Source organism: Camelina sativa, chromosome 5 (genome assembly GCF_000633955.1).
Source record: "Camelina sativa cultivar DH55 chromosome 5, Cs, whole genome shotgun sequence".
Lineage (NCBI taxonomy): Eukaryota > Viridiplantae > Streptophyta > Magnoliopsida > Brassicales > Brassicaceae > Camelina > Camelina sativa.
The window spans coordinates 12,287,840-12,303,619 of record NC_025689.1 but is presented as its reverse complement, the minus strand read 5'-3'; the positions used below and the strand labels follow the sequence as shown (position 1 = coordinate 12,303,619).

Genomic DNA, 15,780 nt, shown 5'->3' with positions numbered 1-15,780 from the left:
TAGCGTTTTTCTCTGGTTAACAATGTGCATATTTGTTGTAGTGTGTGGGTTAAATAAGTAGAAATACAAAGTTAGGTATTTTAATTTTAGATTTTAGTTTTCCAAAAATAAGAAATTTTATATGTCTTTACTATCTCTAAATAAAAAGCAAAATCATATACTGTATGAGTTATGACACTTCGAAAGTTACCGTGAAAACTTAGACAAAAGGGAAAAAAAAAATATAAAGTTATAAACACTGAAAATTCAGTTAAACAAATTCATCCATTGATGATGTTGGCAAGGATATTGAAATTTTGTCACAAAGCAATCATTCATTAGAAAATATCTGTTGATCATAAGTGTAGTATTCTTTTATATAATCATTCATTTTACTGATTAAGAATTTGACATTTAAACAGCTAAAAATAAATTAGTTGACTGTTGGTCTTGTAGCCTTATTAAGGGGTTGATTGTTATTTGGGCACTTAGTTTGAACCACTTTTAGATTAGTTCAAATATGTTGGCAAATCTTGAGATGCATACTATTTTTTAATAAAAGTTGATATCAATTTGGAGCGGCTAGAAGACAATTCTAGAGAAATCTGATGCATCATACATTAATTGTGGGGGCCTAACACATCCAAGTTGATAACTTTTTGTGAATAAACTTACTCATTAATTAATATATACAAAATTATGATATCAAGCGAATATGTTTGTAGAGATTATTGTGGGCGATGGTCACAAACTAGTCAAATGGTTTTTTCATGCATGTCCCCGCTATTTTGGGGTTAAAAACATTCCTTAGATGCACCACATGAATTTGATATATTATTAAGAATCATAACCACTTTCTAACACTATAGTTTCTAGGGTTATGGAGTATGTTTTTCTTGGTAGATGATATTTTCTATTTTAACTAAAAAGGTTTAGATTCTTGAATTAAGATAGTGATCAATTTAGGTTGGAGATCAAATTTTGTTGGACGTATATATTCTAGCCATCGCAAAGTTTATATATATAAGGGACAACTACAATATTTTGATATTAGTATATATTTTCTTCTAATCAAAAATGTAAAAAGTAAATTGATTAGTGAAAGATAAATAAGCTATGAGAGTAAAAGAGAGGAGTTTTACTTGGGAAACAGTGGTTAGAAAGCTTGGACTCATGTGGAATTCATTTAATGTGATGGTTGAAACTTTTCTTGAGGCTTTTATCAAAACCCCATTTATTTTAAGAATCTCTTCAGACATTAAGTAGGGTTTTCTAATTAGCCTTGTGTCGGATCTCGTTTTGTGGGTCTTGCATTAATTTCCTCTGGATTTATGTTGTTATTTTAATTATACTCACACAATGGACTCTCACTTAATCCCTCTCAAGATCAATAGTTAGAAAGTGATGCATGTATCTTCGATCTCCTTCATTAAGTATGAGTAATATTGTTGATGATTTATACTCGTCTTTCTTATAATTAACATTTTTGAAATATATTTTGTATTATGTCCTTTTAGTTTTGTTTATTTGAAAAGTTATTTACAACATTAACCTTTAAAAAATTTCTAAAACTAACATTACTACAGATTTTGTTTCCTAAATATTTTACATTTCATTCTAACTAAATAAATAACATCAATCAATATGGAAATAAAAATTATCATATATTTACCTACACATTCTGTTGTGTTTTGAAGATATTATATATCTGAATCTTTTGCAAACAAAGAAAACAACAATTTGATTCCTTTTTTTTTTCAAAACCTGTAAGTTTTGATTCTTAACGTAAGAAAAACTTCGATTGACATTTACTTAAATATTATAATTAACATATATAAACTTAATAAAATTTTTAATTTTTACAAATATGTAAAATTAAAAAAGTTTAAAATACTATATACAGTAAAACCTCTATAAATTAATACTCTATAAATTAATAAACACTATAAATTAATAAATTTTGCTTGTCCCAAGTTGGACCAGTGTAAAAAAATATCAAAATTTAATAAGATAATAAGATAATATTTTTTTTGAAAATTCTCATGTAAAATATGGTCTCAATAATATCATAAATTAATAATCATGTTAATATATATCTATACTAGTATTTTTGTAGCAGTTTTTGCTCAAAAATACTTTTTGGAAAGTTTTTACATTTAATGCATTGAATTTATTAGTTACCAAAATTTTTAAAATTAATTATTAGTAAGATTTAAAAAAATAAGGAAATCTTTCTACCTCATTCAAACATAAATATATGATTCCCTTTCATTTTTATTTGAATTTATATTTAAATTAGCTTGAATTATTCTATAATGCATTTAGTTAATAAAAATTGTGATTATTTACTGCATATGATGTAATACAAATTTTTAAAAACGGACATATATTACTCAATAGATAAATAAAAAAATACAAGTGCAATATCCCACATCGTCTAAGAAAATTTGGATAATAGTTCAGAGTCATACTATAAAAGAAACCAAAATGATTCATAATACAATTGAGTAGAAAGCTTGATTTATCAAGCATTCAAACTTAAAAAACTTTTATTTTGTTTATTCCGGTTCTTTATTTTAAAGATTTTTAAAAAGTTAAATATTATAAATATTTAAAACTTTTAAAAAGTTAAATACTATAAATATATATATATTTTAAAAAGTTAAACTTTATAAAATGTTAAAATATTAGTAATATTTAAATGTTTATGAAGTTTCAAATAAGTTTAAATATTATAAATATTTCAACTTTAAGAAAAAGTTAGAAAACCTTTAAAATATTAATAATATATTTAAACTTTTACGAAACTTCAAATATGAGAAATACTCAACCATTTTAAGAATTTCAAGTATTATAAATATTTAAACTTTATAAGAAACACCAATCTTATAAAATGTAAATGATTATAACCTTAATAAATAACATATCAACTCATTCTAATATTTATAATATAAAACAATAAATATTAAAAATAAGATTATATAGTGCGAGTTAAAATATCTCGGGACGGAGTTATATAGCGGAACAGGTTTTGTCGATATTTATATAAATTTAAAATATCATTAATTTGGTGTTAAATGGGTAAAAAATTATTTCATTATTTTGTAATCACTATCGGTATCCGAGAATAGACATATCTAATTAAATTGATTAATAAATATATATGTAAAAAATAAATTATATTGCAGTATTATATAGTTTAAACTTTAAACCATCAAACTAACAATTATTATATAATTATAACATATTTAATCAACAAATATAATTTATAATTTAAATGTTTTAGTTATAAATAGTTTGTCCCGCGGTATACCGCGGGTCCTAATCTAGTATATATATATATATATGTTGATATACATATGCTTTAAAATTTTTAATTTTCTTCTAAAACCCATATCTATAAATAATTATTATGTTGTAATTTCAAACTATAATGATAGAGAATATTTTATAACATGTCATAAAATAGAGCTAAGTTTTTTTTAAGTTTTCAATTTCTACATATGCACAATTTTCATTTTGATAGTTTTATAGATTATATGTAATTTATTATCAATAATTTTTTCTAAATATTACAAATTCAATTCTAAACTGATAACATCCTAAAGGCTAATCTTATTTTGCTAAAATTATCTCAATTAATAATTTTTAAAATTTAAACAATAAATTATATATATATATATAAATTTATAATTATTAATTTATACTATAAAATAATTATTATTAATTAATAGATAAATTAATATCATTATAAATTAATAAAATATCATGATCCCAATATTATTAATTTATAGAGGTTTTACTGTAATGTAGTTATATAGTAGATGAGTTATATAGAGGACATGTTGGAATTAATAAAATATTACTAAATTTATGTTAATACGGGTTAAATCCTCATTTATTTATTTATCAACACTACTAATATTAGAATATTTGACATAAAATCAAGTTAATTTAACTAAGATTGTGTAAAATAATTCAGTCATTAGGAAAAATGTGACTTAATCACAACATATAAATTACTTATTATGTATTTAGATCCCTTATCTTTTGTTATAATAACTAAAAATCAAAATAGAATCTCAAACACTAAACAAAACAAACTAAATATGACAAACAAATGGTCATGAAGTGTATTGCAAGTTAAAAAAATAATATAAACATTTATCCGCACAATAATTGGAAAATTTAGTTATTACTCTATTTACAAGATATCTAATATTTAACAAATAGATATAACATAAATATAAATTATAATAAAAATTATCGCGGGTTAAAATCTAGTATAAATACAAAACTATATCAATATGGTAAACATATATGTTTGAGAACTACAGAATATGTGAACCAACCATGATAGTTTAGTGATCGACAAATCGTCATGTTAGTTAAGTCTACATATCAATTCTCATATTATAGTGTTGCATTGGCTATTGTACACGTGTTACGTATACTTTGATTAACATGTATTTTTGAAAAAAATCCTTATAACATAATCACGTAAGAGGTTAAAAAAAAAAAAAAAAAAAAAAANTTTTTTTTTTTAACTCTATTGTAAAATAAAAATATATTGCTATTATAAGAAAATGTTTAGTTTGTATTTGCTCTAATCAAAATTGAATTTCCTTTTGTTGATGAAAATGAATAACATCAGTCGAATATTTTGTGTTTTAACTCAAATTTAAAGTTTTAGTTTATCAATTTAGATTAAACGTTGAAACTATTATTTGATGCCTATATTTCTATGTATCGTTTTATATACCTCAGAAAATAAAAGATAAGTGAACATGTATATTTAAAAGGATTCTATTAAAGAGCATCTAACCACAACGTTAAAATGCCGTTTCAAACAACAACAAGATTTATATATTAACCAACACAGTCTAATTTGTTTTTTTTTTTCATGACAAAAGTCTTAATGTTTTTGGTACGTAGATAGACAGAAGTCATATGGGGCTTGGCTAGAAAGTCGAAGAAAAAGTGCACAAATACTTGTTCTTCTTGGATTCAAAAAGGTTAGGTCTTTGAATACTGTGTAAAAGAAACTACATCTACAAGACTACAACTTTTGGACGTTAATTAGGTTATTTAGGTTGTTCACAACGATGTTCAACGTCTGTCTTATTGTGGATTTTAATGGATTAATTATTAGTCCATCATCTCCCTTAATATTTTATCACACCTCTAAACTTAACATCCATATTATTAACTATGTCATTCATTGTATGTTTTAACAAATTTCAAATTTGTAGTTACTCACACTTTTCACAACTTTTATTATCCATCACTTATATATTCTGAAAATTTATTCTCTCTATAAAATCTTACTTTCTACATGTATATCAATCTAAATTGATAAATCTAGCTACAATTAACCTTATAAATAAAGACTTCTCTACTTGGTGTATTTATCTGGAGACATTTAATCTTGTTTTCAAGCCAATGGTAAAAGCAAGACAACTTTTTGACTGCTATTGTGCAACAAAACCTATGTTTTACTAGAAATGTGTGAAGCCACACTCATTCGTTAATGCTAGATAAACATTAATGTGATTTTGTGGTGCCAAGAAAAAACCATTAGTCTGATATCTTCTTTAAGTTAAAGAATTGAGGCGTTTACCATGGTTTTTGTCTTACTTTGGTTTTAGTTAAATAAAACAAGGTTTATCAGCAAAGATAAGAGTTTGTGAATTTTTAAGTTTTGGCTCTCCGTAATCCGATAAAAACAAATGTTGCTTTTTACGCATCGAAGTCGCTGACCTAAGATGCTTCGCAGAGATTCTGTCCCGATTTTTAATATTTTTCTTTAAAATCGGGGGAGAAAATAATGATAATTATCCCAAAGTTCTTAATTCAGTCCCTCCTCTTGTTTAATTAATCAATGTCTTCCCATAAAAACTCGGGCCTAGCTCCCAACATTATTATTCTCATAATCATTTTACAAAAGATTAAAATAGTGTGAGAGTATGTATTAATTAATAAGGAAGTGTGTGTGAAGGAGAGATTGGTTGAAGTTTTGATGTGAATGTCTTTCAAGGCAACAAACATTCACGTTGGAGGCAATTTCTAAAGGAGTCTCGGTCCTAATTAGGGTTTCATGTCATTCTCACTTCCATAGTGTATTATCCTAACATTACCCACTCTCTCTCTCTTCTAAGTTTATTTCTTTTTCTTTTCATTTTTTTATTTTATTAAGTAATTGCCTAGCCAACTTTTTTGTTTCGTTTTTCTTTTTGTGTTAGGAAAAGTCAAATATAGGCCGCCATTTGAATGTTTGTTTTCAAAGCATGTAATATGACCAATTATGATTTTTAATAGTGTTAACTGGTAATTAGTGGATTGACGCATATCGTATACATACTTTAGTTGTTCTTCTCATTTCCGGCCTAAATATGATATCAAGTCAGCATAATTTAGTGATAAAATTAAAACTAAACCTATTATGTATGGTATTAGCGGTTTTTAATTTTACTTTGTTGTTAGTGTTGTAAATTCGAAAAAAATTGGATAAATTCTTAAAGCGTGAATAAGAAAAAGAGATATATATTTGAGGTGATTTTTTTAGTCTCTATGAATTATTTTTTATTGTGCAAATACAGTAACTTTAAACCCTAGCTAAGACTTTTTTTCAAAGCCGAATATAAAATATAGAATCTTTGTCATGATAACTCCAAAACTACGAAAGTTATTGTGGATGTTGGTTGAGATGATCTCAATCAGATGTGGTTAAGAAGGTGCTATAATCAAACTCTCAAGCATGAGCTAGTTCAGTGGTGATCTTAGTCAAGTAGAACCACGATTTGAAACCAACTGGTTTGGAGGTTGTTCACTATACAGTTAAGCTTGATCCAAGTTGTTAGAAAGTTGGAAAAAATTCTGTTGTTATGCTCTCTCTCTCTCACTTCCTTAAGCAAGCGATTCTCGAATTTGTAAGATCATCAAGTGAGTTCTTGTGTAAACCTACCTCTAAACATACACGATCATTTTGAATTTGTAAAATCATTTGCGTTAATTTTTTCGTGTTGCCCAAAGTTTCTAATTACACAACCTAATAAATATGTTTCTTTGTGACCACCCATCTCATTCTCCTCGACTTTTGTAATTTAAAAAAGAGAGAAGATTAAGATATCGAGAGACTAGAATACAAATAAATAAAGAAAGATAAGAGAGGTTAGTAATGGTACGACTGTCGTGTGTGTTAAAGAAAGAAGAGAAGAGTCAAAGGACAACGTGGGGAAACTTCTCATTATGCATCGGACGCCAACCTATCACGCGCCTTTGCGGTGCTCACTTCTACATCTTCTTCTTTTTTTTTCTCTCATAATTTAGTTTTACCATGTTAAAATGAGAGTTAAAATCTTCATTCTTAAGGTCAGAAACGTCATTGCCAACGTCTTTTCTGAGCCGTTAATGTGTGTACACACGTCCATATTATAGTCTGAATTCAGGATCTATACACTGTTATGACGCTGTACAAAAAAATTCGTGATTAGTTTCTCGACAGTATGCTGCCAAAAAAAAAAAAAAAAACTGTCGACGGTAGTGAACTAATAATCAATTAATTACTGAGGTTTTTGAGTTTTTAGACACCAAATTAGGTTAGATATACTCTTTCACCTTTATTTTATATGATGTTTAAAGTTGCGGAACATATATTAAAACTTCATTTAATTTTCTGTTTTCTCTATTTTAAAATATAACTTGTTAGTTATCATTAAAAAAATTTAACCAATTAGAAAAACAAACTGCAGAATTCTAAATGTTATAAACAATAGAATAACAATAAATTTTATATAAAGAATGAAAACATCATATAAATAGGTCCTATAAAATGAAACAAAACATTCTTTTTATTTAAACATCACTTATTATGAAACATACGGATCGAAGTAGTAAAGAAATAAATATTATAGAAGTAGATGAATTAGGGATTTATATAATGAAAACCTTAGATTAATTAACAATAAAGTAACAAGTTAATGTAATTGTAACGAGAAAAGCATTAATATGAGATAGTTACAGAGCATATTAGAGGAATTTTATGGCTAAAAGGAAATACAATATAACTTGTCGTAAGAAGAATATGAAAACTACATGGATTTATATATAGGTAGTGTTTTCATATTCAAGTTAAATAAAAATATATATACCATTTAAGTTAAGACGTTAAAAGAAAAAAAAAACATTTAAAGTTAGAATTAAATGAACACATGTGAACACCAACCTCGCTCTCTCTAGAAGAAAGCCTTCAAAAACCTATTATAAATACACACCTCTCACAACTCTCTCCCTTTAACTCTAAGCTTTTCTTTCTTCCTTCTCTATTCTCAAAGGACAAGAGAACTCCATACTTAGTAACTTGTAAGAATTCCAACTCCTGTTATTGGTGTGATCCTGATCATAGTAGAATATGGCCGGTCCGGGATCATCGCCATGTGCTTCGTGTAAGCTTCTTCGACGACGCTGTGCAAAAGATTGCATCTTTGCTCCTTATTTTCCTCCTGACGATCCTCACAAATTTGCCATTGTTCATAAGGTCTTCGGAGCAAGTAACGTTAGCAAAATGTTGCAGGTTCATCTCTTTCCCATTTCCCCATAACTATATTCTATTTTGGTTATCTTGTTTCGTTGAAAGCTTTAAACATTTTGCATATGCTTCTTTAGTTGTCCCCTCTCTCTTCCAAAACATTCAGTGTGTGTTTGGTCAAATACCAAACTTCTTTAATACATATAAATATATTTTACTCCAACAACCCTTATTAACTTAATTTGATATTATTCTGAATTGGTTGGTTAATTAATTATGCTTGAAAAAAACTATATAAACATATATGAATTTATATATGCTACCTAGAATCTTATATATATAAAAAATGGTTACATGGTTTATGTAAATTTTCACAGGAGCTACCGGTTCATCAAAGAGCTGACGCGGTGAATAGCCTGGTTTTCGAAGCAAACGCACGAGTTAGAGATCCGGTATACGGATGCGTAGGAGCAATCTCCTACTTACAAAACCAAGTCTCGCAGCTTCAGATGCAACTAGCAGTGGCTCAAGCCGAGATTCTTTGCATTCAGATGCAAAATGAGCCAACCTTACAGTCTCATCATCATGTTCTTGAACTAGACCAAGACCACAAGGCTCTCTTGCTACAAAACAACAACAACAACATCAATAACTGCAGCAACAACAACAACAACAACAATAACAACTTAGGTTATGCCATGTCTTCTGGGCAGTTCAACTCTAACTTTGCATCTCCAAGCAGCATAATGCAAATGCAGATGCAAATGCAAATGCAAGACCCTCTTAAGCAAGAATCTCTTTGGACTTAGTTTATTAATTTTCTTTGGTTAAAAAACTCAGTGAAGTTTCGACAAGTTTACTTCTTGGCTATGTTGAAAAAGAGAATATGGGAACAGGTTTCGTGTAAGGAAAGTAGTATAAGTCAAAAGGTTAAATGCATGCATGTGATGGTGATGAGATGTAGTTAGAGAAGCTTTAGGATTAGAGATCTGTTTTTTTTTTTTTTCTTCCTTTTTTTCTCTTAATTTGGTTTCTCACTTCCAAAATTTTCTTTCCCCCATCGTTTGAACAGTGAAAATTAGATCTAATTCCAATCCAAATTTTAATTTATTTTAAGTCTCCAAGAAATTGCTCTACCAAGTACCGACTACACTTTTTTCTCAAGCAAACCGACTCAAAACTTTGTCGCGTTCAAATTAAGAGGAATTTACAATATGGTTTTTAAGGATTAGTTTAAGAATAGACTAAAGTCTCAGATATTAAATATCTTTATTAAACTTATGTTAATTAAAGTCCTACACATGCAAAAGCAACACTATACTTTTTCGAGAATCAACTTTACTAATACTAAAAATGTTGATTTTGTTTCTACTTGCGATAAACTGAAGTTGAAATCGAAGTAATAATAAAAACCTCAAGTTGCAATCTACATTTTATTCAAAAAGGGAAATCTACATGATTCAACCTTTACGATTTGACTCTCAATAGATTTATTCGACCGACTTGATTTGATTAATCATAAGCTACACGTTAGAACATAAAGTCGCCTCTACTGTTGCTTTTGTACTAATCCATTTATATAAATATATAGATTTTAATTCACCAAAATTAAATTAGAAAAAGAGGAGGTGGTGGTGTTGAATTTGATTATGTTATCTATTGCTAGTGTTCATGTGATCAGTAGTCGAAACAAAATTATCAAAATACTGCCTGTCGTCGCTGTCGACATGGGAAAGAATCTAATGGCTAAAAATAATCGATCATGTTCTTTCAAATTGCAATTATATAAAATTTTCAAATACCTTTAACTTGTTTTTGACGATCGTACCAAGCCAGTGAACTTATAACTGTCATAATCATATAATGTATATGATATAATTATTGAGATAATACTCTATCTTTAACTTTACGCGTAACAACTTTTTAGTTAGTTTGTTGAAAAGCTCTCTCTTAAGGTTTATAGTATACTAGAAACTAGTAAGTTAGACGCATGTATACATCTAACTAGTTACACGTAGACGTGCATGTGCTCCATCCACGTGCGCAAATTTATTTTCTTGGCCATGTGTGAACTAATTTTTCTTTATGCCGAACATAAGTTAATTTTAACAAGAAGCTGAGAGGGTGATCAGACAAAATTATATGATTACAATGGCAGAAAAATTAAGGTTTTACAAAGAAATCCAAATTGTTGCCTTTACTTAATTTATGCACAACACTCAACGAACTTTCCCGTTGGTGCGCTAACGCATTCTGGCTCTGAAGTAATAAGTAAAGAAACAAAATTATATTTTCACATAAGCGATTTTTAAATTGTTTACATGACAGAAGCATGTTAATTAATAATTAACTTAAGTTTGTGATTATATTAGAGAACCTAAAATCTTAATGTAAAAAACCTGCTGGACAGAATGTGGTACCTACCTAGAGATCCTAGACCATTAAAAAATACAAATCGCCTATGGAAAACATATACTATCAGCTATAAAAATCGCCTGACGTAGTCTTTTTCAAAAAAATAGACAGTAAACTCTTTCTTATTTAGTAAATACTAAATTTAATTTAATTCATCTTCTCATCTGAACATGCATGAATGCAAATACAACATGCCGGGGACGAGTACTTACGGGGAGGACATACCACAACATCATTGAAGAAATTATATCTGAGTGTCGTCGACCATGGTCCCCTTCCCAAATTAGAGTTTAAAAGAGAAAAAGGAAAAAAGATAATGCAGCAAACCCATCGATGGGACGAGATATATATAGAGGCCCATTACTATATAGTGTTTGCCTTTGTTTAGTCTGAGAAAGAACAATTTAACAATTATGGCTTCGGATTTGGTAATTGGTGACTTTCACATTTTAAACAATGTTTGGACAAGTGGACCACCTCCATTGTTTTGACATGATGAGTTTAATATACCCGGACTAAAACAAGGACGAGCCCAATTTCATTTTGGGGTCTGAGTGTCTGACACTTATCTTCGTTAAACCAAAGTTTTAAAAAACGGATCAAACCGGTAGGTTGATCAGTTTGACCAAGAACCATCTCTTTTTCATAGTCCGGGTTGAGTCAAAATCTTAAAAGTGATAAATCTTGGGTTTACAAAATTTAAGTTTAACTAGTTAGAGTTTGTTTTTTCTAGTTTACTGGTATTTTCTCATTTTAATAGAATCTATTTATATGTTGTTCACCTTGACGCTATCCCTAAGCATTACAGTCCGAGTGTCCGACTCCACTTGTTGATAATCGAGTAAAAGATCCCGTGTGCTCTATCGACAAAAAAAGAAGAAGAAAACCTTTCTTTGTTTATCTACACATAATTAAAGGTTTACAAAAAATGATTCAATCATTAGTTTAAATATTTAAATATTATAAAAATGACCATAATATACCAAAACAAACGATTATAGTGAAGAATTAAAATCAATGCAATTATAAAATATGTATGTTTTCATTTGTGTAACAATAGTGTTTTTTTTTTTTTTTTTTTAAAACTCGGTCCGACCANCAGTTATATACGACTCCAACCAGTCATCACTAAACTATACTACAATACCAAATCGGTGTTCGGTAGCCAAATCTTCCCCGACACACAAAACAAAAATTGTCTGCCTTTTGTAGGATAGAAAAATCGAATTTTAATTTGTAACCACTTATGCCTTTAAAAAAAGTTGCATGCCGTATACGGCAGACCAAATGACCAAACATTTGACCACCTTTTTTTGTATTATGTTACATCACGACTCGTCCCACCGTAGATATAGTAGAGCGAGTCTTCACTTCCTCAGACACACCCACACGAACCAGAATCATACACTTCTCACCCTATGGATCCAACTGAATCATCACCAAACCAATTCCGCCATGTGGTGGCCATGCCTTATCCTGGTCGAGGCCACATCAACCCAATGATGAACCTCTGCAAACGCCTCGTCCGTCGATACCCTGACCTCCACGTTACTTTCGTCGTCACTGAAGAATGGCTCGGGTTCATCGGATCCGACCAGAAACCCGACCGGATCCACTTCGCAACTCTCCCGAATCTCATCCCCTCCGAGCTCGTCCGTGCCAATGACTTCATAAGCTTCATAGATGCCGTCTACACAATATTAGAGGAGCCGTTCGAGAAGCTTCTTGACCGACTCAATTCGCCGCCTCCGAGTGCAATCATCGCCGACACTTACTGTATTTGGGCAGTACGTGTCGGAAAGAAAAGGAATATTCCGGTGGTTTCTCTCTGGACCATGTCGGCCACGATTCTCTCGTTCTTTCTTCACGCTGATCTACTCGTAAGTCACGGCCATGCTCTGACCGAACCATCAGGTAAACATCACTGAATTAGCTATCTAACTTTAACAGTTCCATTTTCTAGACTTAGTATTTACTGCTATTATATATGGACTCTTGTTGAATCTTGGTTTGTGCTATAACTTAAAGGGGATGAAGTTCTTGATTATGTCCCCGGTTTATCTCCGACAAAACTCCGGGATTTGCCGCCGATATTTGAGGGTTACAGCCACGTACTCTTCAAGAAAGCTAAGTTGTGTTTTGATGAGCTCCCTGGAGCTAAGTGTCTTCTCTTCACTACTGCTTGTGAACTTGAACCTAAAGCCATTGAGGCTTTCACCTCCAAGCTCGATATCCCGGTTTATGCTATCGGTCCTTCAATACCATTTGAAGAACTATGCGTTGGGAATGAAGGTAGTGATCCTGATTATATCCGGTGGCTTGATGAGCAACCAGAAGGTTCTGTGATTTATATATCTCAAGGGAGTTTTCTTTCGGTCTCTGAAGTTCAGATGGATGAGATAGTTGAAGGAGTGAGAGAGAGTGGAGTTCGGTTTCTATGGGTGGCTCGTGGGGGAGAGTCGAAGCTGAAGGAGGCTTTTGAAGGTAGCTCAGGTGTAGTGGTGAGCTGGTGCGATCAGCTGCGTGTGCTGTGTCACAAAGCTGTTGGTGGGTTTTGGACGCATTGCGGGTTTAACTCAACATTGGAAGGGATATATTCGGGTACACCGATGCTGGCGTTTCCGCTGTTTTGGGATCAGCTTCTGAACGCAAAGATGATTGTTGAGGACTGGAGAGTCGGAATGAGGATCGAGAGGAAGGAGGAGAAGTTGTTGATAGGGAGAGAGGAGATCAAGGAAGTAGTGAAGAGGTTTATGGATAGAGAGAGTGAAGAAGGGAAGGAGATGAGAAGAAGGGCTTGTGACCTCAGTGACATCAGTCGAGGAGCTGTTGCGGAAAGCGGTTCGTCTGTTTCTAACATCGACGCTTTCGTTAGGAATATTACCAATACAAATTAAGGCTCAATGAGCTTTTTGTTGTTCGGCACATTGTTGTTACAATTAATAGTTATAAATCTTGTTATGTCTTATTGAAGTTAGGATTCGAGACTTCGAGTAATAAAGAGATACACACTAAAAACTAGGACGGTTGAATAAGATTCCACATGTTTTTTTTATCAGTAACAAACTTTTGTGATGTCGAAACAAGAGCAGAATGGTCAAGTTTTGTTGATTATTTGTAGGTATGACATGAAAAACTGCAGTATTGACATTTAACAAAGACCAAATAAAAAAAGTGCAATATTGACGATAATTTCTCATACTTGTTGTCTCGTGATTCACTGCAAAGAATGAACGAAGCCTTTGCCATTGTACTGTGCGATATAACTTTGAAGACCACAACGCAAAAGAAAGAGCAACCCTTTGAAATTGCTACTTTTGCGATACAAACTTATAAATTACTAGAAGTAGACTCGCGTGATGCGCGAGATAACTTTATATTAATTTTAACATATTTTAGATTTAATAAAATATTTAAAGTTTTATATTTTGTGTTTTGATAAATTATTATGTTTGTTATTTGTTTTGTTTTTAAATAAATATTCTTAGTCACTTAAATGAATTACTATTGATTAGTTAAGCATTAAACTGAATTTTTTTAGTTAATATGAAATGTTACTTTAAAATATTTAGTTTGTATCCCATAATTTATAGAGCTCTTCCTGTTTTGATGCACAATCAAGACGTACAAATATTTTTTATGTTGGGAAAAATAACATTGATTACATATAAAATAAAATACGGCTTAGCATGGACATTATGTGTTAGTTTGTCCGCTTTTAATATAATGTATAAAACATCAATATCTTCTAAAACCAGACACCTCCAAGAAGAGCGAGGCAGTAGCTTGAATTTATCGAATAACCTCTTCTTGAGCCGAAACTCATGCTCTTCCTTCATTCTCTGTGTAATTAATTTTATTAATTAGATAACTAATGCAATTGAGATTAGCTTAGGGTGATCTTTGGATCTTTCGACTTGCACACATGATCAAATCCATTGCCTTGCTCTGTTTGCGGGTAAAACTGAATTTGAAAGAATTGCATGGCTTTGGAAACCCATATAATGAGATATATATCACTTAGACGTCCAAATCTTCCTCGACCCTAAACCCTAAACTATCGCAAAACCTTTCTCATCCGAAGTCATAACCTATAAATAAAATAAAAAACTATGGAAATGGTTATCAGAAAGAAAGTTAATAAATACATACAAACACAATTGTAATATTAAGGAACAAATTTAAAGTGTAATAGTATTTGAAACAGTTTAAGAACATAAATTTACACATTATGTTTGGGTTTATTAGGTTCCAGTTTTTTTTAGGGTATAGTTTATGTTATGAAGTATGTGTTTTATGAAAAAAAACTCTGAAATATTTCATTTTTAAAAATGGCAAAAATAGCAAAACTGAAAATTATTGAGACAAATGGCAAAAACAAAAGATTTGGCTCAATAAATGGCACAATTCTTTTTAAAATGAAAACGGAGGATTCAAGATCTCGGACAAGGAATTGAAGTTTATGCAAGCATGTAAAGTAGTAGTCTGGACTTGTGGTTAGGGGGTGGAGAAAACCTTTACGGAATGACCAAACAATCAATTAAAAAATTTAATTACTTTGATTTTCTCCTCTTAAGCTTTTTCCTCACAACATATTGAGTAAGGTGTAATGACATTTGTCTGTTTTAGCTCAACGAGTTCGTAAAGGTTAATTACGACATGAAGACACAATGAAGCCTACGTGCATGTACACTACGACATATTTATAAAGTCAAAGGAATCCGTAACATTTTTTCTTGACAGGGAAGAATTCTTTCCGTTCTACAATTTCACAGAGATTTTACCAGAGTTTCACGATGACATCTATCAAAAATAAACAATGCAACTTAGCCTAATTAAGATGTATCCCGGACAGAGGT

At 30.4% G+C, this 15,780-nt stretch overlaps 2 protein-coding genes across 2 annotated transcripts; both read left to right on the top strand.

Moving 5' to 3' along the window:
- LOC104786657 (LOB domain-containing protein 12) lies at window positions 8,288-9,590 on the top strand. Its single transcript, XM_010512102.2, has 2 exons — window positions 8,288-8,551; window positions 8,884-9,590. The coding sequence occupies exons 1-2, from the start codon at window positions 8,390-8,392 to the stop codon at window positions 9,313-9,315; spliced, it is 594 nt and encodes a 197-aa protein (XP_010510404.1). The 5' UTR covers window positions 8,288-8,389; the 3' UTR covers window positions 9,316-9,590.
- Window positions 12,213-13,979, top strand: LOC104786656 (UDP-glycosyltransferase 87A2-like). The gene is made up of 2 exons (XM_010512101.2): window positions 12,213-12,835; window positions 12,950-13,979. Exons 1-2 carry the CDS (start codon window positions 12,340-12,342, stop codon window positions 13,816-13,818), a joined length of 1,365 nt encoding a protein of 454 aa, XP_010510403.1. The 5' UTR covers window positions 12,213-12,339; the 3' UTR covers window positions 13,819-13,979.